Source organism: Mercenaria mercenaria, chromosome 12, assembly GCF_021730395.1.
Source record: "Mercenaria mercenaria strain notata chromosome 12, MADL_Memer_1, whole genome shotgun sequence".
Lineage (NCBI taxonomy): Eukaryota > Metazoa > Mollusca > Bivalvia > Venerida > Veneridae > Mercenaria > Mercenaria mercenaria.
In genome coordinates, this window is record NC_069372.1 from 51,510,024 (window position 1) to 51,531,845 (window position 21,822).

General features: G+C 35.9%; 2 protein-coding genes across 2 annotated transcripts; one reads left to right on the plus strand and one right to left on the minus strand.

Moving 5' to 3' along the window:
- LOC128547568 (uncharacterized) lies at positions 1-1,023 on the plus strand. The gene is made up of 2 exons (XM_053520574.1): positions 1-313; positions 749-1,023. Exons 1-2 carry the CDS (start codon positions 1-3, stop codon positions 1,021-1,023), a joined length of 588 nt encoding a protein of 195 aa, XP_053376549.1.
- Positions 1,024-2,976: 1,953 nt separating this feature from the next.
- On the minus strand, positions 2,977-21,417 carry LOC123533990 (peroxisomal sarcosine oxidase-like). Its single transcript, XM_045316005.2, has 8 exons — positions 21,253-21,417; positions 17,015-17,166; positions 14,402-14,615; positions 10,097-10,279; positions 5,859-6,005; positions 4,749-4,898; positions 4,150-4,225; positions 2,977-3,387 (listed from the first exon to the last, which is right to left on the minus strand). Exons 1-8 carry the CDS (start codon positions 21,364-21,366, stop codon positions 3,281-3,283), a joined length of 1,143 nt encoding a protein of 380 aa, XP_045171940.2. The 5' UTR covers positions 21,367-21,417; the 3' UTR covers positions 2,977-3,280.
- Between the last annotated feature and the right edge of the window lie 405 nt (positions 21,418-21,822).

Genomic DNA, 21,822 nt, shown 5'->3' on the forward strand with positions numbered 1-21,822 from the left:
ATGGATTTGCAAACGCTTAAACGGATATTTGATGAAAATAAAAGCAAACATAATATAGACTACGAAATTAAGGATGAGCAACTGATGATAACACATTCCATAGCCAAAGGCAGAAACTGCTTGGGATTTCTACCTACTGGATTTGGAAAAACATTGTGTTTTGTGATAAATGCAATAACCACCACTTCTGATCCGCTGCCTTTGATAATTTCACCACTCCTGTCGCTAATGGAAAATCAGATTGTTGCACTAAAAGAGTGGACTTTCACGTGTGCCAGGATTTCGGCTGATGCTACCACTGAGGATCGAACACGTGAGTACTTGTGATATATGCACTCGTATAACTAAACGTAATTCCATACGGCGCATTTCCTGGTTTACTTCAGACGCTTAGAAGCAAATTTTTAGCACTGATACCTGGACATATCCATGTTTATTGTTTCCCCACAAGTAATTAACTGTTATGTTACAGGAATAATATACCTTTCATTCACTGATTATGTATAATATATTTCATGTGATATTTGTAAAATATAATACATATTAATAACTATCCCATATCATTGAAAAGATAATTTGAGAGAAAGAAAACATAAAACGTGTATCACAGTTTCTCGCCTTACGAAGCATTTAAGGTGTATTGACAGGTAGTTTTTCATATGCAGCCATGTAGAGACTCCATTCTCAGCCTGAGGAAAATCAAGCAATAATAACTAAAAAATAAGCTATTCATTTTCTTAACTTTCAGGTATTTCAAACGGAGAGTTTGATTTTGTCTTCTCCTCTCCAGAATCTATCCTAAGACCTGTGTGGAGAAAAATGTTCCTAACAGATACATGGCAGCGTCGCATGTCGTGCATCACTTTTGATGAAGCCCACTGTCTCTCGGAGTGGGAAGAGGACTTTAGACCCGAATACAGGGAAATGGCTCAGCTGAGGAGTTTCTTCAAAGTTCCTGTAATGGCAGTTACTGCTACAAGTACAACCAAAGTAGAAGAAGACATATGTCAATTTTACAACTGACAAACGAAAATACAGACGTTGTATCGAAGTCAACTAATCGCCCTAATGTCTCGATTTCGTGCTTCGAAAAACAAAAGTCTTCATAGAACTGGCTTGGCTTACCGACCACATTAAGATCAATGGTCAGATGTCTTAAAAGGTGTTAATTTATTGCCGTTCTATTGATGTGGTCGCCGAAGTGTTCATTTCTTTAAATGAATCTGCATATGTAGATGGAATTCGTGATTCGTCGCACCTTCTGTTGGAAATGTTTCATAAGTGTACCCATGAAAATTCAAAATCAAGAATTTTAAACGATTTTTCAACTCAAGGTAGTACAATCCGTTACTTAATAGCTACAGTAGCCTTGGGTATGGGTATAAATATACCTGACGTGGATCTTACTATTCATATTGGGTGCCCAAAATCAGTGAATTCCTATTGGCAGGAAGCAGGACGATGCGCACGAGATAGGCGCCAGGGTCTCAGCTTAATCATTTTTGATAATTTCACAGCATCGATTAAAACAACAGATAAACGTATGGCAGAAATTGTTCGCAATGCTGATGACAAGTGTCTGCGAAAGAATATCCTAAGTACATTTGATGTAACAAAATCGGAAGTTTCTGACGGCACACCATGCGCCGGTTGTGATGATGAATATTGTCAATGTATGGCCTGTAAATGTTGTTCCGTTTGTGCCAAGAAATGCCCTTGTTTGGAAAAAAGCATTGTTCGTGTTAAGAACTTTTTAGCACGTTAGATAACTATGGACATATTCAATATTACGCTCATCATGTACGCTACATCAATTTTACTCTAAGAAGGAAATGGGGATTGCCTCGCTTCCTTTTATATATTGTCGTGCATTTTAAGCTTTCTACACATGATTTAGTGGCTTTCTTTTTCTTTTCAATGTTTTATTAGTGAAAAAAATGCATGTTCATTTAAAATTAAATTATCTACGTGTACATTGAGTTTGCATATAAACAGCGAATCGTAACGCTTATCGGAATATTTTTTCGTTTAACGCCAATAGTGGTTGTAAGTTTTTCTAACTTGACGTCATCAATCATGGAAGCTTGCGAATGTAAATATTTTAGAGAGAAAAACAAATCGTGTTTGCAAGTTTAAACAGTGTCAAGTAAGACCAAACAAGCCACAGGTTTACATCAAAGGTGTTTATTTTCACACTGATAGTATAGTCAATCCAACAGAATGACTTTTTTATTTTGATTTACATTTAGACGTCGAAAAAGACTTTGATAGTAAAAATGTAAAATGTCAGAATATTGACTGTTGAACGTCAAATGACAACTTTTTCACGTCTAATTATTTGGACTAGATATTTACCTGAGCGTAATATCTCAGTTGGAATATTTTTGAAAAGTTTGATATTAATGATTTCCAAAATATGTGGTAAATGGTCCAGTTACTTGTGCAAACCAAAATTTATCTCTTTGCTAATCGAATATGGCTGTTTATAAAACATTTTATCATCATCGGACCGTGTGGAAGTTCGGACATTTATTAAGTAGTACAGATTGACACAACAGCAACTAAATACTCAACTTAATTGTAGTATAATGGCAAATTCAAATAGATATTTGTCTTAAGGAAGTTAGTTCTGCATGTTCAAAATGTTTTCTACCATTTAGAATTTCATTTAAACACAGTTTTTCAAAACATCAAGGTGTACTAAGAAAATCGAAATGCTTGATTTTTGCTAGACTGATAATATGAACCTCAATCAATTTTCTTAAATTGCAGTCAAAGCGGATATCACAATTTTGATGACATTTTTGCTTACAGAAAAAAATCTACTCTATAGATTTTAATTGTACATTTGCATATTGCCTTTTATTTGGTAAAATAATAAATTTAGGTCTGCAAAACAATCCCCAAAACATGTTTTCGCCATGGCTGTATTCTATCTTTCATTTCCCTTTTTTCCAAGAACAACAAAGCCTAAGGTATTACTTACGTTTTAATTTAAACATTTGATATTATGAAGAGCTTGTTGCCAAAGCTGCTCCCTATACCTGTACACAACTGCAACATAATTATATACAAATAAAGAATATACGTCATTATTGTTTCTTGTTATACCTGCACATCTGAAGGAAGAATATATGTGATAATTGTTTGTTTTTATATCTGGTTATTTGAACGAATTTCGCAATACAATTGTGGGCAAATTGAAAATGTACGTAACTGTTCTTGATAAATATATATATATAAACATATCTTATCTTTCTCTTTTCAGATTTTAAGTTTTTCAGAATCTGTTAATCTGGAAAGATGACAGATCACAGAAAGGCGTCTGTTCGGTGGCTAACTGTCCAAGTATCTTTCCAATTACCGGGGACAGTTTAAATCCGTGTCCTGCAATAGAAAAAAATGAACACGAGACTCTACATGTACTTACAGTCGAAAATGAATCTGATCGAGACCAGTCTCAAAACTAAGCATTGTCACCAAATATTTACATTCGCCCAATTCTTTTCCATTGAAAATTATGACGTTCAATTCGTATGAACAGCAAAAGAAAAGGCGCGAAAGTTACGTCATCGCTGCTTAGTGATAACCGGCCGCTGTTTTGATAAGGTCCGCGTATAGTCAGGGGGAACGTTCCTTAGATGACGTCGCAGTTGTTCCGTCTGGTGCACAGAATGGCCGGGAAGCTGATTTTAATGTTAAATGCCACAAAATATGTGCAGTTTATAATATTATCTCGTTATATAATGTAAATATAAGAAATGAAACTATTTTTTTCGGTGTTCATGCGAAATGAACGACAGAATAGGATCGGCAAATTAAACAGCGCGATTCATGGATTTGCCGATCCTATTTTGTCGTTCATTTCGCATGAACACCGAAAAAAAAATCATTTTATTTCTTAATTACAAAGCAGCATACTGAGACTGGTTTCAAAACTCTATTTTATAACGCTTAGTCTTTTTAACAAAATATAGATTAATCGATCAGGGATTACAAATGTATTCAAATATTCAATATATGAGACGAAATATAACTTTGGAGATATAATTATGTTAATGAATACGTGTTTACTTCCGACCTCCAGTTACTATTCCATGGAAACCAAACAGTGCTCTCTCTCTCTCTCTCTCTCTCTCTCCCTCTCACCTGAAAATCCAGCACCAATCACAACATTTTTCCAGTCAGGATGCACATCAAGTATGTAATCTCCATCTTGAGTGTTCTGAAATTCAACAATCACACTATTACCTTCAAACAGCCATTCGCCTTACCTTTTTATCTTTTCAGAAACAAATGAATAACAAACGTTTTATTTTTCGTGTTATAACATCCCAGGAGTTGTGCAGATGGTATTACAGGTTACAAACATGTGTTGACGCTATTGTATTATAAAGAGTGGAAAAAGCAGAATGTAGTGCGTATTTTCATTACAAGCTTGTTTTAATTATGTGTACGTTTCAGTGATCTCCAAATTAACACAACTTGTATTTTTTTCTTCAAACACATGATGAAATGGCAGCAACTTCACTTTTATGCGTGAAGAATAAGCACAATTATTTTAAAAAGCGAGTTACCGTGCGTCAATACTGCCACCAATGACAGAAGTGAGTTTATTTGAACTTACACTTTAATTCTGAGTTCAAATGTGATGGTCTGCAAGAAAGAGGGTCGCAGTCAGGCAGTAAAATAGCTATTAGTAACAACAAATGGATCTTCTCGTGAGCAGATATGTTGAATGAACATACCGTGTAATAACAAGTTTCCATATTTCTTGGTTCTTCTTCTAATGATGGAAAATGTGTTGTCGTAAAACGTTTCATTTTCTCCAACATGCCTTTATAGTCAACTTCATCCTTACTGTCAGGGTCGATACAAGTGCCAGGTGACAGACATATCTGAATGTAACAAAAGTGGTAAATCACAATGGTTCCAGGTTAAACTCAAGGAAGACATATTTGTAACTTTATGCCGGTGTAACTTTATAAAGCACATAGGGCGAAATTGTAAGAAGCTAATTTATTATTGTAACGTGACCTAATGCGTTGGTAAATTAAACAAAGTGGTATAATCCACAATAAACAATTAATTTTTACACGCTGACTGGTGACAGAACACCATAACGTCCAATTCTACCGTCAGGTCCATAACAATGCGATAAATACTAATAAGTAATGGATATATTTACTGCAATAGTTTCATGAATGAATGAAGATAATCATTTATCGTCTGATGTACTACAGCATTGACCGAGCAGTTAAAAAAAACAAATATCTTAATGGTATATCAAACGGCAACCAGCGCGATGGCCTTTACTGTTCCTTCTCTTATGGCTGACATTTCACAGCTGACTTAGCAGGTAACGGATACAAGGATACTGTCAAAGGCAGGGTGTCACCATCTTGGACTCATATTCATTACGAAATGCACTTTGGCCATGTGGATGTATGCTTGTTTGTCAATCTATTGTGAAATGCATGTTATTACCAGCAGGCCGACAAGAAATAATAAGTATATTAATAATAAGTATATTAACCCGTGCATTGAATATTTAATCATGTAGATTAGAGATTAATATAATAAATATACATATTTGCAATTTGCAAATGCTTCCTTTCATTTATTTTTTATCTGTCAAAATCTTTTTCCTACGTTTCGTAAATGCATATGTGTTAAATGTTTGTGTCAATATATATGCAGGTGCTTGCGTGTGTTAAACATGTGACAAAAGCTCCGGGAGGCCTACTTTATATTGCGGTCTAAACATCTGCAACATGATGCTTAAGTCAGATTTTAAAAACAGAATATTGCATATGCGCTGGAAGGAATTTTGTTAAGCTAATTTTATAAAAAGATACCTTCAGAAGTCCTGGGTATTTAATGCTTGGCATGCCTCCAACTGTAGTATTACCTCCATCACATTTAGTGAAAAATGCCGGAAATGTTTCAGTTGTTAAGGCGTGTCCGTTCCGCTCTTTCCAGTAGTAAACGTTTATCTTCACTGGCTATAAAATAATGTAAAGCGTATCAATAACAAAACTGAAGAAATATGAATACACATTCATGGTTTGCAAAATAGGTCCTTTTTTAAACGAACCCGTCTTCTTCAGTAAGAAATACAGGTGTTGATAAGGAAAAGCTGCTATATACATCTGGTACAATATAATAAATATACAGGGTGGTGTGCATCTAGGTCGCTCACCTGAGAAACACACCATAAAAGTGTAAACATGTTTGACCTAGTGATTTCATGGAAAAAAATATTCTGACCAATTATCATTAAAACTGGAGAAAAAGTCTTGAGTATAAATAAGTGTTTTCTTTGATTTGACCTAGTGACCTACTTTTTGACCCCAGACGACCCATATTTGAACTTAACCTAGATTTCATCAAGGCTATCATTCTGACCAAATTTCATGAAGATCAATTGAAAAATACAGCCTCTATCGCATACACAATGTTTTTCTTTGATTTGACTTAGTTTGGACCCCAGACTACCCTTATTTGACCATGACCTAAATTTCATTAAGGCAATCATTCTGACCAGATGTTATGACAAGAGATCACAGAGTGATCTTGGCGCCCACCAATGTGCCATTTTTGAGTGTTCCAAATTTCAAGACTTACTGACTAGCTCAAGGTCAAATTTCATTTCACAACATTGTGCAATGGTCCAAATTCGAAAGCTGTAGTCGGAGTAATGTGAAAGTAGGTCACTAGATCAATTTCAAGGACAAAGTTCTTTGTACACAAAACTTTGCATGTGCAACAAGTTTGAAGGCTGTAGTTTGAGAAATTTGGAAGTAGGTCACTAGGTCAATCTTAAGGTCAAAGTTTATTTCAGTACACAAAACTATGCAAGTGGTCCATTTGAAGGCTGTAGCTTGAGAAATGTGAAAGTTGGTCACTAGGTCAAAGTCAAGGTCAAATTACACTTCAGAACACAAATCTATGCATGTGGTCCAAATTTAAAGCCTGTACCTTCAAAAATGTGAAAGTAGGTCAATGTCAAGGTCAAAGTTTGTTTCGTTACACAATCTTATGCATGTGGTCTAAATTTGAAGCCTGTAGCTACAGAAATGTGAAAGTAGGTCACTAGGTCAATCTTAAGGTCAAAGTTCATTCCGGTACACAAAACTATGCAAGTTGTCCAAATTTGAAGGCTGTAGCTTGAGAAATGTGAAAGTAGGTCACTAGGTCAAAATCAAGGTCAAATTTTATTTCGGAACACAGAACTATGCTTGTGGTCCAAATCTGAAGCCTGTACCTTCAAAAATGTGAAAGTAGGTCACTAGGTCAATGTAAAGGTCAATGTTTGTTTCGGTATACAAAACTATGCATGTGGTCCAAATTTGAAGGCTGTAGCTTGAGAAATGTGAAAGTAGGTCACTAGGTCAAAATCAAGGTCAAATTTCATTTCAGAACATGAAACTATGCATGCGGTCCAAATTTGAAGCCTGTACCTTCAAAAATGTGAAAGTAGGTCACTAGGTCAATGTCAAGGTCAAAGTTTTTTTCAGTGCACAAAACTATGCACGTGGTCCAAATTTGAAGGCTTTAGCTACAGAAATGTGAAAGTAGGTCACTTGGTCAAAATCAAGGTCAACTCATGTCAAGGTTCATCTTGCCACTCAAAACCATACATGTGGTCCAAATCTGAATGTTGTAGGTTATTGACAAGAAGATTTTAAAAGCTTTTCCCTATACAAGTCTATATGAACCATGTGACCCCAGGGCGGGCCATATTTGACCCTAAGGGGATAATTTGAACAAACTTGGTAGAGAACCACTACATTAAAAATGCCAAAGCCCTAGTCTTTGTGGTTTGGACCAGAACATTTTCAAAGTTTTTCCCTATATAAGTCTATGTAAACCATGTGACCCCCGGGGCGGGGTCATATTTGACCCTAGGGGGATAATTTGAACAATCTTAGCAGAAGACCACTAAATGATGTCACAAACAAAATATCAAAGCCCTAGGCCCTGTGGTTTTGAACAAGAGGTTTTTCAAAGTTTTTCCCTATACAAGTCTATATAAACCATGTGACCCCCGGGGCGGGGCCATATTAGACCCAAGGGAAAAAATTTGAATCATCTTGGTAGAGGACCACTAGATGATGCTTCATACCAAATATCAAAGCCCTAGGCTCTGTTGTTTTGGACAAGAATATTTTCAAAGTTTTTCCCTATATAAATCTATGTAAATTATAGAAAAAAACAAAGGGCCATAACTCATTCAAAAATTGTTGAACCAGTCTGATTTTCAGGGGGACACAACTAGGGTACCAATACATCATTCTGACAAAGTTTGGTCAAAATCCCCCTGGTAGTTTCTGAGGAGATGCGATAACGAGAAATTGTTAACGGAAGGACGGACGGAATGACGGACGGACGGACGGACGGAAGGACGACGGACCACGGACGCAGAGTGATTTGAATAGCCCACCATCTGATGATGGTGGGCTAAAAATCCAGTGTAAAATGCAGCCCCTATTGCATACACAAGGTTTTTTCTTGATTTGACCTAGTGGCCTAGTTTTTAAACCCAGATGACCCATATTCGAACCTGACCTAGATTTCATTAAGGCTATCATTCTGACAAAATTTCATGAAGATCTGTTGAAAAAGTTTAGCCTCTATCGCATACACAAGGTTTTGCTTTGATTTAACCTAGTGACCTACTTTTTGACCCAGATGAACCATATTCGAACTTGACCTAGGTTTCATCAAGGCAATCATTCTGACTAAAGTTCATGAAGATCAATTGAGAAATACAGCCTCTATTGCATACAGAAGGGTTTTCTTTGATTGACCTAGTGACCTACTTTTTGACCCAAGATGACCCATAATCGAACTTAACGTAGATTTTATCAAGGCAATCATTCTGATCAAATTTCATGAAGATCAATTGAAAAATACAGTCTCTATTGCATACACAACGTTTTTCTTAGATTTGACCTAGTGACCTACTTTTTTACCTAACATGATCCATATTCAAATTTGGCCTAGATTGCACCATGGCAATCATTCTGACTTAATTTTAGGTAGATCAATTGAAAAATATAGCCTCTATCGCATACACAAGAATTTTCTTTGATTTAACCTAGTGACCTACTTTTTGACCCCAGATGACCCATTTTCAAACCCGGCCTAGATTTCATCAAGGTTATCATTTTGACTTAATTTCAGGAAGATCGACTGAAAAATACAGCTTCTATAGCATATACAAGCTTTTCCTTTGATTTGACCTAGTGGCCTACTTTTTGACCCCAGATAATCCATATTCAAACTTAACATAGATTTTATCAAGGCAATCATTCTGACCAATATTCATGAAAATTAATTGAAAAATACAGCCTCTATCGCATGCACAAGGTTTTTATTTGATTTGACCTAGTGACCTAGTTTTTTGATCCCATATGACCCTTTTTCGAACTCGGCCTAGATTTCATCAAGATAATCAATCTGACCAAAATTCATGAAAATTAATTGAAACATACAGCCTCTATCGCATACACAAGGTTTTTCTTTGATTTGACCTAGTGACCTAGTTTTTGACACCAGATGACCCTTTTTCGAACTCGGCCTAGATTTCATCAAGGTAATCATTCTGACAAAAATTCATGAAGATTAATTGAAAAATACAGCCTCTGTCGCATACACAAGGTTTTTCTTTGATTTGACCTAGTGACCTAGTTTTTGACCCCAGATGACCCTTTTCGAACTCGGCCTAGATTTCATCAAGGTTATCATTCTGACCAAATTTCATGAAGATCAGTTGAAAAATACAGCCTCTATCGCATACACAAGCTAAATGTTGACAGACGACAGATGACAGACAGACGACGGACGCCGGACATCGAGCGATCAGAAAAACTCACCTGAGCATTGCGCAGGTGAGCTAAAAAATGTCAATTAGTTTTTACATTGATGGACTAAACAGGGGTTACGGATATTTGAAGATAACCGTATAATCAGGTTCAGAGCCAGAGAAATTTGTGCTTATTTTGAAATACATGAAATAAAAAAGAACTATATCAACCTAGTATATCACACGAATAATGAATGAAATAAATAAAATATTGTTATCCAATACCTGTAAAGGAACATTGATACCAATTTTTGGAAGAAACCTTGCAGCCCAAGGGCCTAAGGTCAAGACAACAGCACGTGACTTGTATACACCATTGTTTGTATCAACTGATACAGTCGAACCAAGATGAAGATCTACCATTTGTTCACCATCAAGAAGAACACCGCCATAGTGTACAAACTGATCCTAAAATATTGTATTTGACAACAATACATGTATTCTTGATGATGAGGATGATGATGATGATGGTCATTATGATGATGATGATGATGACAGAGATGGTCATGAAACATTGTGTTGCCTCAAATAAATTTGTCCAATCATGCAAACGTAAAGTACATACGATAACATATTACTGAAGTTTCCCATATCTAAAGTGCTAACATTTTCAATGTATGACACAACAGGAAGTTATGGCGGCTGATCATGATTTCTGCCATTTCGTGTTTTCACCCCGCGACCCCGCCGTGCAAAAACACGAGAATTAACAAGTTGAAATGGCGGGGGCGCGGGGCGAAAACTCGCTATTTAGCATGGGGGAGTGGAGGCGGAGCGAAAACATGATAATTAGCGGTGTCGCAGGACGAAAAATCGACATTTAGTAACTCTAATGGCGCGGGCGCGGTGCGAAAACTCGAGTTTGAAGAGCGCTAATTATCGTGTTTTCGCCCCTTGCCCTTGCCATTTTAGTTACTAAATCTCGACAACGAGAATAGTAAGCATAGCCATAACTAGAGGACAAACAAGAGGGCCATGGTGACCCTATATCGTTCACCTGAATCATGTTATTCAAGTTAACAAAACATAGAAAAGGTCATGATAAAGGTCAGCCAGGGGTATGTTCTAAAATCATTTTGAGGAATGTTGAGCCCATATGTTTGACTGTGACTTTTGCCCTTATGGTCATCTACGAAGTTTCAGGGTCCAAGAACCAAGCGTTGCAGAGTTATCAAGCTTTTTGTTACTTAAGGTCATGGTAACCTTTATTATGACCTTTACCCTCAGGGTCATCTAATGGTCAGGACCAGCACTAAGTTTAAGGATCTTAGCCATAAGCATTGCAGAGTTATAAGCTTTTCTGATACTAAAGGTCACAGTGACCTTGATCTTTGACTTAAATGCCATCTACTCTTCATATCAAACCTCTCCATTATTTTGTGAGTCCTAGGCTCAAGCATGAAGTTATAAGGGCGTTTTGCTCTATGTAAACAAGTGACGCCCGGGCCCTCTTTTCACCCTAGGGACATAAATGGAACAATCTTGTTAGGGGACCATTAAGCAATGCTACATACAACATATCAAAGACCTAGGCCTTGAACTTTCAGACAAGAATATTTTAAAAGTTTTTTCTTATAAAAAAGTCTATGTAAAACTTGGGATGGCCTGGGCGGGGCCACTTTTCACCCCAGGGGCAAAATTGTGTAATCTTGGAAGAGGACCACTAGGCAATGCAACATACTAAATATTTAAAGCCCAAAAGACATAGCAGTTTCAGGCAAGATGATTTTTTGATTTTTTTCCCTATAGTTTACATAAGTCTATGTAAAACTTGGACTCCCCTGGGGCGGGGCATAATTTGAACTCAGCAATGCTACACACCAAATATCAAAGGCGTAGGCCTTGTGGTTTCAAACAAGAAGATTTTTAAAGTTTTCAGTTAAAAAAACTATTTTTAGCTCCTGTGACCTAGTTGTACAATGGACCGGAACCATCTGACCGACTTTGAAAAATTCCTGTGAAGTTTGGTCAAATCAAATCTGCAGTTTAGGAAGAGATGTCGTTTTAAGAAATTGTTGACGGACGGACTGACTGATGACGGACGACGGACATTGACCGATCTCAATATATATAAATTATATTTTTAGCTCAGGTGAGCTAAAAAGTAACTGTTCCTATGAAACATGATGTGTACGCTTAATTGATACTTCTGCACATACTGATCACAAAGCGGCACATCTTTAGAAAATTATTGATAAAAAAGTTATTTTCCTATAACTCTGTACAAAAACTCGTTAATTGTCGGGGTCGCGGGGCGAAAAGTCGAGATTTAGTAGCTAAAATGGCGAGAGCGAGCGCATGGCGAAAACACAATAATTAGCGCTCTTCAAACGTCGGGTTTTCGATAACTCGGCCGCACATACAAGACTCAAATAGCTAATGACTTGCAGCAGCTCGGCCGTACATACAAGACGTAAATTACAATGAAATTATTTGAAATACCTCAGCCGTACGAACAAGGCGCAAATAGCGATGACTTGCAGTATCTTAGTCGTACATACAAGACGCGAATAGCTATAACTTGCAATATCGTACATACAAGACGTAAATGGCTACAGCTTGCAATACCTCGGTCGTACATACAAGACGTTAATAGCTATAACTTGCAGCATTTGGGCCGTACATAAGATTGCAAACAGCTACAACTTGCAATACATCGGCCGTACATACAAAACGCAAACAGCTACATCTTGCAATACCTCGGCCGTACATAAAAGACGTTAATACCTATAACTTGCAGCATCTGGACCGTACATAAGATTGCAAACAGCTACAACTTGCAATACATCGGCCGTACATACAAAACGCAAACAGCTACATCTTGCAATACCTCGGCCGTACATACAAGACGTAAATAGCTATAACTTGCAGCATCTGGGCCGTACATAAGATTGCAAACAGCTACAACTTGCAATACCTCGGCCGTACATACAAAACGCAAACAGCTACATCTTGCAATACCTAGACCGTAGATGCAAAACGCAAATAGCTATAACTTGCAGCATCTCGGCCGTAAATAGAAGACGCAAATAGCTATAACTTGCAGCACCTCGGTCATATATACAAGACGCTTAAAGCTAAAACTTGCAGCACCTCGGCCATAAAAACAACGGCTATAACCTATTGTACCTCGGTCGTACATATTAAACGCAAACAGCTGTTACGCGAAGCACTTCAGCCATACATACAAGACGCATATAGCCATAACTTGCAGAACTTGGAACCTACATACAATAACTTGTTCAACCACAACCGTACATATAAAACACAAATAGCTATAATTTGTCGTACATGCAAGAAACAAATGGTTATAACACGGAGCGCGTCTGCTGTTGTTTTATTTTACTATATTTCTGCTATATATATTGTTTTTAGTGCACATGAAATACTATTGCGTTACAAAAATAGTACAGAATGTCAAAATATGTAAAATTGACTCAAGCTGAACTTGGCGACATTGAAAGGCACAGTCAAAGAATGCAGCAACCCAATAACATTCCAAACACTTTCTGACTCTATTGTTTTATTCGAAAAATGTGTTATATACAAGGAATAAACAGAATAAATATAAAAACTACCGATCATAAGAATTTGATATATTGCAAGCCACACTAAATCGAACAATAATCCGTTACCAGTGAGTTTTAGTGTGTGAGATTAAGATGGTTGCTCCGGTTGTCATACATCAAGGTTGAAGTCTTTGCACTGCTAATGACACTGTTGTTTGATCTATTATAATAATGTCCCAGTTCTGCCTATACGTTGTTTATAATAAGGCTGGGAATAATGAAGTAGAATTTTCAAAGTACAAGAAAGAATTTTGTACTGTACGTCCTTCAATACAGGGGTTATCTGATTATAACCAGACGTCCTAGTTATAATGCGAGTTATCGTGTTCTGGACTTGTTGTAGTTAATGAATAGCAATGTGTTGATCTGACCTATTATGCGTAGTTACGGATATACTATGATGGCTGATTAAGGACATTTCGTTATGTTGCGTTGGCGTTCGCGTGGTTAACATAGCACATTTCGTTGTGTCGTTCTGGTGCGAACGCCAACGCACCATAACGAAATTTTTGTAAGATTGGTGTTTTATTTCGGCGCGAGTGCCAGCGCGACTAAACGAAACTAAATTCGCGACAGAACGAAACGTAGAACGCAGCACTGTGAAAAATTTTAATGATTATGATTTTCACGCGATAAGACTAAGTAAAATGTTTTGTTGTCTTATGCTGGCGCGCGCGACATGATGACATAACGAAATATACTATATATTCGCGCGCACGCAAACGCGACATAACGAAACATTTAATTTTGTTTTGGTGCGCTTGCGGTCGAGGCGCTGCATGTATAATGGCAGTGCTGCAAGTCACGGGGCGTGTAACCGGAAACACCCGGAAAAATCATCTTTCACTCCGAGGTGTAAGATAACACTCGTGCTGTAAAATACGTTTAATGTACTACATGAACTACTTTTTTTCTGAAATGAAAAAGACTGAAACATTTTTGTAATGTTGACGCTATTTACCTGATAAACTTTTAACATTTTGTCCGCCTTGAGAACTCCTCCACTTCTGTCCAGTAAACATTCGAAGTTATTCGGAAGTGACAAATTCGGGTACATTTTTCTTTGTTCCTCTGCATCAAATTTGTTATACGGAAATTTATAACGTTTTAAACTCTGCTCTGTCTGAGATACCAATGCATCGCCTTTTTCGCCAAACGTTAGCCAACCACAGTTTCTTGTAACGCAGTAATTAAAATAATAAAGCATTTTAATAAAATCCATGACCTTGTATTGTATGATATGATAAACGTCTAAAACGTAAACAGTCATTTTCTCAAATTAAGAACATCATAACATTTACAGAATTACATCGATATAAGAAACACTCTCCTCTGCGTGTAAAATAAATCTACTGCAATACCCGAGGATCAGACATACTAGAGATTTTCAGCTTACTTCGACGCGTACTGCGGACCACGGACTGCGAACTTACTATAAGGGCTTTCTCAAACTGTATATAAGTTTTTTATGCATAACTGAACAGAGGCATATTTAGCATCCGATTCTAATGCCGTAATACTGTTTCCATTTAAAATATCCGAGAAAGACAGTAATAAGATTATTAATATCCGTTGTATTGTATATATGAATTACCGATGTATATGTATTTTGTCTTCAAGCATTCTTAACAGCGTGGGCGCATTTTTTGAAAATATCCTTTTACCTTTTATACCCTTTTGTATTAATGTATCTATTCAAATCTTTCGACTACTGTATTTATAAACAAACTTATTTCTTTTATCTGAAGTGTAGCAACTTCTTTATATGCTGTAGTCAACTTCGTGAGGTTCTAGCCAGTATTCGCTAGCACTGAAAACGGCTGTTAATTCAACGATCAACATACCTTTTTATGAAGGATTTGAACCAATGACCACCTGGTAAGGAGACAGACACTCTTCCCCTGTGCCGCATGAGCTTCGCCTATTTTAGATCAGGGAATCAAAACAACATATGTTACAAGGTAGTTGAATATTTGGTTTCAAAGAATATATATAGTGACTTTGGAAACATAGTTTCGCACTCGGGCCGCTGAAATGCTATTGTACAACGCACATTTTTGAATATGCACGATACGATGCGTGACAGTTTAATGCACCGCGAGAAAAAATGTCCTACTTAGTATTATACATATATATTCGTAACATTTTCAAACCCTACAAATTCATTTTTATACGGTACTGATTTCATTCAGTTTTCCCGGTCACGTTATCAGGATATAAAAGATGGCTACATTATAAATTTTTAAACCAATAAATTTTTAAACCAATATATACCGTGAGTTCTCATGAGTTTAAATCTTTGTCCAAGTTTCTCAAAGCCGAGTATCTACACATACCATGAATGCACGTGTTCGAAAAGGTACCAGACTAAAAAGGCTTTGTCAATAATGATAAAGGTTAGTCTCGACTACTAAGCTGGTTGTATCAAATGACCACACAGAATTGCTCAAATGGTGTCAAAAATATAATTTCGTTTACAATTCTATGCATGCACTGGCCATAAAACATTTTTTGGAATATGATTGGAATTTGACCTTGGACGCGCCCAATGCCTAATGTTCATAAAACAATGTTCGGTTTCCGCTGGGTTTTAGATTGACATTTTGACAGCCAGTTTTAATGGTACTTAAAGATTAAATTCAAATTTAGACTGATAATCTATACCGAGTAGTCACTTTAAGATAGTAAATTTAAAACAACTTTTAACATGCAATTCTGATATCAGATTATGAAAATACGAAGTGGCAATTTTTTCTATTTCCAACATGCTAATACATAACTAATTCAGGATGTTTTAGCTAAAATTTGGTAATGTATCGGATCTCGTTTCGACGGGGTTGAAAGATGTTTAGACAAAATGTTGAACTAAATCCTTCAAGTTATTTCAATAAAACTTCTATTTTATCGAACATTAGATACAATTATCAAAATTAATGAAAAACAATGACCAGAAGTCTACGAGGACACGGTATTTATACCATGCAACAAAAATTAAACGGACTTTCATTTCATTCAGAATGTTTTATTATTTTGTACTGAGTTTTTTTTTTCTCTTATTTTGTTGCTAGGAAAAAACTAGTCTAGGAATTGTATGGACGAACACATATTAAAACCAGGAATCGCCATTATCTTCAAATCCATGTTTAAAGTTGTATTTTTAATGCATGAACATATTAAGATAAAGTATTATCGTAGTACAGTGGATTTGAAACTTCACATGTCGCGTCGATGCTTAACGCAAGTAAAATGTGACAGTTAATTTAGATGACATCTGAAAATTGCGGTTACGTGTTTTAAATGAAGCCTGTTCACTATCCATATATTTTCAAACGTATGTATTGTATAATAGCAGATAATTATATCACAATACACCAATTTGTACAACAAAGGCAAACTTTACTACACATATTAGTAAAAGAAACATATATACTAGAAGTATGTTTTCTTTTTTTGCGAACCTTTAAATATTTTGAGAAAACCCCTACTATAAGTGCGCAGTCCGCGTCGAAGTAAATTGAAAATCTCTACTAGTCGCTAATTTACTAAATATATAGAGTTTAATAAAATTCGTTACATGAAAAGTTGTTCCCCGCATTCTTCCTCTAGTTCTTCTATAAGTTTGAAGGATTCATTCGTCATGTGCACATAAATGTCTCTATTTCCAAAAGCCCTCTCGGCTGCACGTGATTTCCCGTGTGAACTGCCATTGCTATGAGGTAAGGCATACTAAAGGTAAAGTATAAGTTTTATCACACTTAGTATAAGAATATGTTGTCTACTTGTCTAATCCCCGTTCTCAATTCTTCTATAGGATTCATGTATTAATTTCATAGTAGTAATTTGGTTTCAGTCAACAATATTCAGAAGTTACGTCTATTAATAAACTAGAAATATTTGTTCCAGGAAATCAGCTGAGTATTCCGCAAATAAATACCTTCTTGTATTACGTATGTCTCTGGTCAAATCCTGACGGGGAATTTCAAGACTACAAGAGTTACACACATACTCTTCTGCTTACATTATAAAGTGATATGGGGACAAATTTTGCCATCAATGATGCATATGGGGGCCTATATACAACGTCTTTGTGGTGTTATACTGATTTTAAGCTTTAAATCATAATTAGTCTAAAATCTATTTAGTTTTTCTTCTTCTCCTCAAATTTGATATATTTCTCTCGTGTCAATAGAAGGGACCGATATTAAGCCCATATTTATGATAATAGCTGTTCGGGGAACCGGTGGAAATTATCGGGCTATCGATTTTACTTTTTCATTTTATAGCTAACCTGTGACCTATTGTGACTGGTCATTGTCCGGCGTCCGTCGTCGTCCGTCAACATTTGCCTTGTTAACATTCTAGAGGCCACAGTTGTGATCCAGTCTTTATGAAATATGGTCAGAATGTTTGTCTTAATGATCTCTAGGATAAGTTTGAAACTGGGTCAAGTGAGATCAAAAACTAGGTCAGAAGGCCAGATCAAACAACAATCTTGTTAACGCTAGTCTAAAGTCCACAGTTTAAGTTTGAAACTCATGAGAATTGGTCAGAATGTCTGTCTTGATGTCCTCTAGGTCTGTTTTGAATCTAGGTCATGTGGGTTTAAAAACTAGGTCACCCGGCCAAATCAAAGGAAAAGCTTGTTAACACTTTAAAGGCCACATTTATGAATCTATCTTCATGAACCTTGGTCAGAATGTTTATTCTGACGATCTTTAGGCCAAGCTTGAAACTTGGTCATGTGAGGTCAAAAACTAGGTCACTAGGTAAAATCAAAGGAAAAATTGTTAACACTCTAGAGAATACATTTTAAGTTTGAAACTCATGTCAGTTGGTCAGAATGTTTATCTTGATGACCTCTAGGTCAAGTTTGAATCTGGATAAAACTAGGTCATTCGATCAAATCAAAGGAGAAGCTTGTTAACATTCTAGATTTATGATTCTATCTTCATGAATCGTGATCAGAATGTTTATCTTGATGATCTCTACACCATGTTTTAATCTTATTCATGTGGGTCAAAAACTAGGTCACCCGGTCAAATCAAAGGAAAAGCCTGTTAACGCTCTGGAGGCTGGAGACCCAATTACTCAGGTGAGCGATCCAGGGTCATCATGACCCTCTTGTTTTTGTTATAATTTCAAATATAATATATTAATATGACAACATAAAGTTATTTGTTACATCATGCGCTGATTCTATGTAGCTACTTTATATTTAAAAAAAAAAAAAATGTACCAAAGTTCATAAACATCGTTTACAGATGTTAAGATATTTGTCTACAAAATGATTTAAAAATCTGAGGTCAAATTACATTTAGAGTAGCTCTTTAACTATGAAAACCTTAATGTCACACAATCTATCACAGCTACATCTTTTTTTTCATTTTTGACATATACGGACATTCACATAACACAATTTAGCAACTGCTGACTGCAATACATAGAAAGTTGATTGAAGCTTGTTATGTTGATGACTTAGTGGTAGAGCGTCCGCTTCGACTGCGTGGGGTCGTGGGTTCGCTTCCTAACCTCGTCATAACAAAGACGTAAAAATGGCACTAGTAGCTTGCTCGCTTAGCGCTCAGCATTAAGAGTATAATACTAGGACTGGTCAGCCCGGTGTCAGTCTAATCATAATGTAAAAAGGTGGGATATCATGTCACGTGTTTACTGCGTGATAATCCAGTGAGGCAACACTATAAAGGGCTACAAGTAGACATCATCGTTTATATGACTGAAAAATTGTTGAAAAAGACATTTAACCTGAACATACACACGCACACGCACGCACGCACGCACGCCACACAGCTGCAAATAAGGTATTCTTCTTAGATCTACACGATTTCGGAATTCTGCAGTTTTTGTTTAATTCCGAAGAATCCCAAATTGCCTCTTACTGGAATACGGAATCACACGGAATCTGCCGGTGTTAACTGATCTGCTGATAACCCGAAAAGTTATTTTTACATTATCCTACTTTATAAAATGAAGCTATGTCTAACTCGACAATGTTCGTTGGGCAAATTAAATACATGTACATAATATCAGACACATTTTTGATTAAAACCCTATACTTTCAAGCTGAAATTTCTAGTCGAGGGCACCAACTCTAAATTTGAAGAGAACCAGACAAACTTCGAACACAATATATTAATTTCTTCACGGCGATATCTGGAGCTTTTCTGTTAATTTTCAATCTTCAAACATCCTACTTCACTTCACATGTATAATTATCAACCATGATATCTCACTAGATCTCATGCTAACCTACTAACCAATAAATTAAACATCACCTTTTAACTGATAGCATATTATACCGGTATTTGCGCACTGCTATGCATTAATTAATGATATGTGCGTTACATGTATTCAGCTTATCAATCTGTTTTACTCATTTTTGTAAGGTTCCATTATTACGGGTGTGTATATTTTACGATACACCCAAAACGGTGTCCAGAAGAAATGAAACCGATAAAATCATAAGCTGAATTTCAACAGCTTTCAAAATGCAATTGAAAAATAAAAACTGTTGTATAAGCCCAAGAAAATTTCACATTTTTTAACATATAGGCCGCGGCCTAATGTCCGGAAAATACGGTATTTGCGCGCTGGTTTGCATTATCTTAATGATATGTATATGTAGATATTTATAATTAAGGCAGTTTACCTGGAGTAAAGCGTTACAAACGCTTTTCGATTATCAATGTAAAAAATCAGTAAAAAGGCCCAATTAATGTTCATGTTTCTATAACATATAGTCTGTCAGTAATTACATATCAAAGCTTTCTTAAGAAATATAGTATTAATTTACTGATACCTAATTTTTTCTGTTTTTGATGTTGAACGATCTGGAGGCAAGTGCCTTTAAAGGTCCGTAATGCTTTAAAACTTTATCTTAAAAACAGATTAAACAGTTTTCCAAATAGATTATATGCGTTAAATGGTTAGAAAAGCACCATATTGCACATGAACTGTTATAGTTAGACAAATAAATGGTGGTAATAAAATCAATAGAAACAATAAAACATTCTATTATATTCTGCAATATTCAAACATTCGACATATATTAAAGAAAGCATTTATCGGAAATAGGATTTAACAAGAAATTAATGTATTTTATGTTCATAATGAAAAATGTGACAGCCACATTTTTATACAAATAAAAAGGCATTATGAGCCTTTAAAGGTTTGTAATCAGCTTTTGGTCAAGTGATGCAGTTGAATTATTTTGAAATATTAACATCTGATCATAATACTTATCAATATGATTAATGCATGTTATATTTTCACTGCAGATACTTCCAAATTCGTCCAGGACTTTCATTGACAATACTATATTCAGTCAAAATGCAAGTTTGTAAAATTATTATGACCTACTTTTGCGTACAACCAAGATAAGCTGGATATAAATGACTTCCGAATTTATAACCAGTTTCAAAACTTGATTTTTCGTTCACATTGTTTCTAGAAATAACAAATGTAAATATAAGAAATATCTTTACTGAGCTTTTAAAATACTTACATATGAAATGGATGTAATCACAAATAATTATAATTCACAGTGAAATAAACATACCTAATAACTGTAATGGATGTGAGGATCTAACTATGTATATTGTTTCTCAACAGAATATAGAAAAAGTAGCAAATGCAATAAATCATGCGTAAATGTGACTGACTACCTTTAACGTTCTTATTTGTTTTTAAATCAATATTGTAACAAAGACTTATACCAGCTATAAGTAAGAACTTTCGATATAGTAAGACCCGAGTTAATCTCTTACAAGTTAAATGTTAAAGCATTTTAAATACCTGTTCAAGTAAAAGAGTCCTTTTCCCATTTTTCGCCAGGGAATATGCTGTGGAGGAACCCTCTATCCCTGCCCCTACCACTATAACGTCATAAAATCTAGGTTCACTTTGCATTATCTAATACCGAACAGTACACATAAAAACAAATGTGTTACCTGATATTTATGAGGCGAATGACTAAGAGGAAAAAACACGTATCATGCGCGTTTAAAGGTTGCTTTTAAATGCTGCGTGAATTTAGATTTCTCAAAAGATTGTTTTCTCTGAATACCTTTAATGAGACAAGATAATTATCAGACTTATTTTATAGTGGGTTTAGGGCAAGTCTGAGTTTAGCTAGCCTCACTTTGTTCTTGGTTTCAAATGTTGCTGACCGTTCTAATGCGATTCCTTTTTATGTTTTTTTTTTATTTGAACAACTCATTTCTTTTAATATGCATTTTTTCCACATAACATACTTAACGATTTCGTTTCGGGAGTTACTACATATGCTGCATACGACATTATGATAAACCTGCGAGAGACAGTTGTAAGAATAAACGGGAATGAACCCAAAACTGGACATCCAAT

Bases quoted from the DNA above. Each gene is read 5' to 3' on its own strand.
- LOC123533990 (XM_045316005.2), bottom strand. From the start codon at position 21,366: ATGCAAAGTGAACCTAGATTTTATGACGTTATAGTGGTAGGGGCAGGG. The intron at 6,006-10,096 runs GTATTGGATAAC...ATTATTTTATAG, and splicing joins GTATCAATGTTCCTTTACAG to CCAGTGAAGATAAACGTTTA. The intron at 3,388-4,149 runs GTGAGAGGGAGA...TTTCTATTGCAG, and splicing joins GATTGGTGCTGGATTTTCAG to GACACGGATTTAAACTGTCC.
- LOC128547568 (XM_053520574.1), top strand. From the start codon at position 1: ATGGATTTGCAAACGCTTAAACGGATATTTGATGAAAATAAAAGCAAA. The intron at 314-748 runs GTGAGTACTTGT...CTTAACTTTCAG, and splicing joins TACCACTGAGGATCGAACAC to GTATTTCAAACGGAGAGTTT.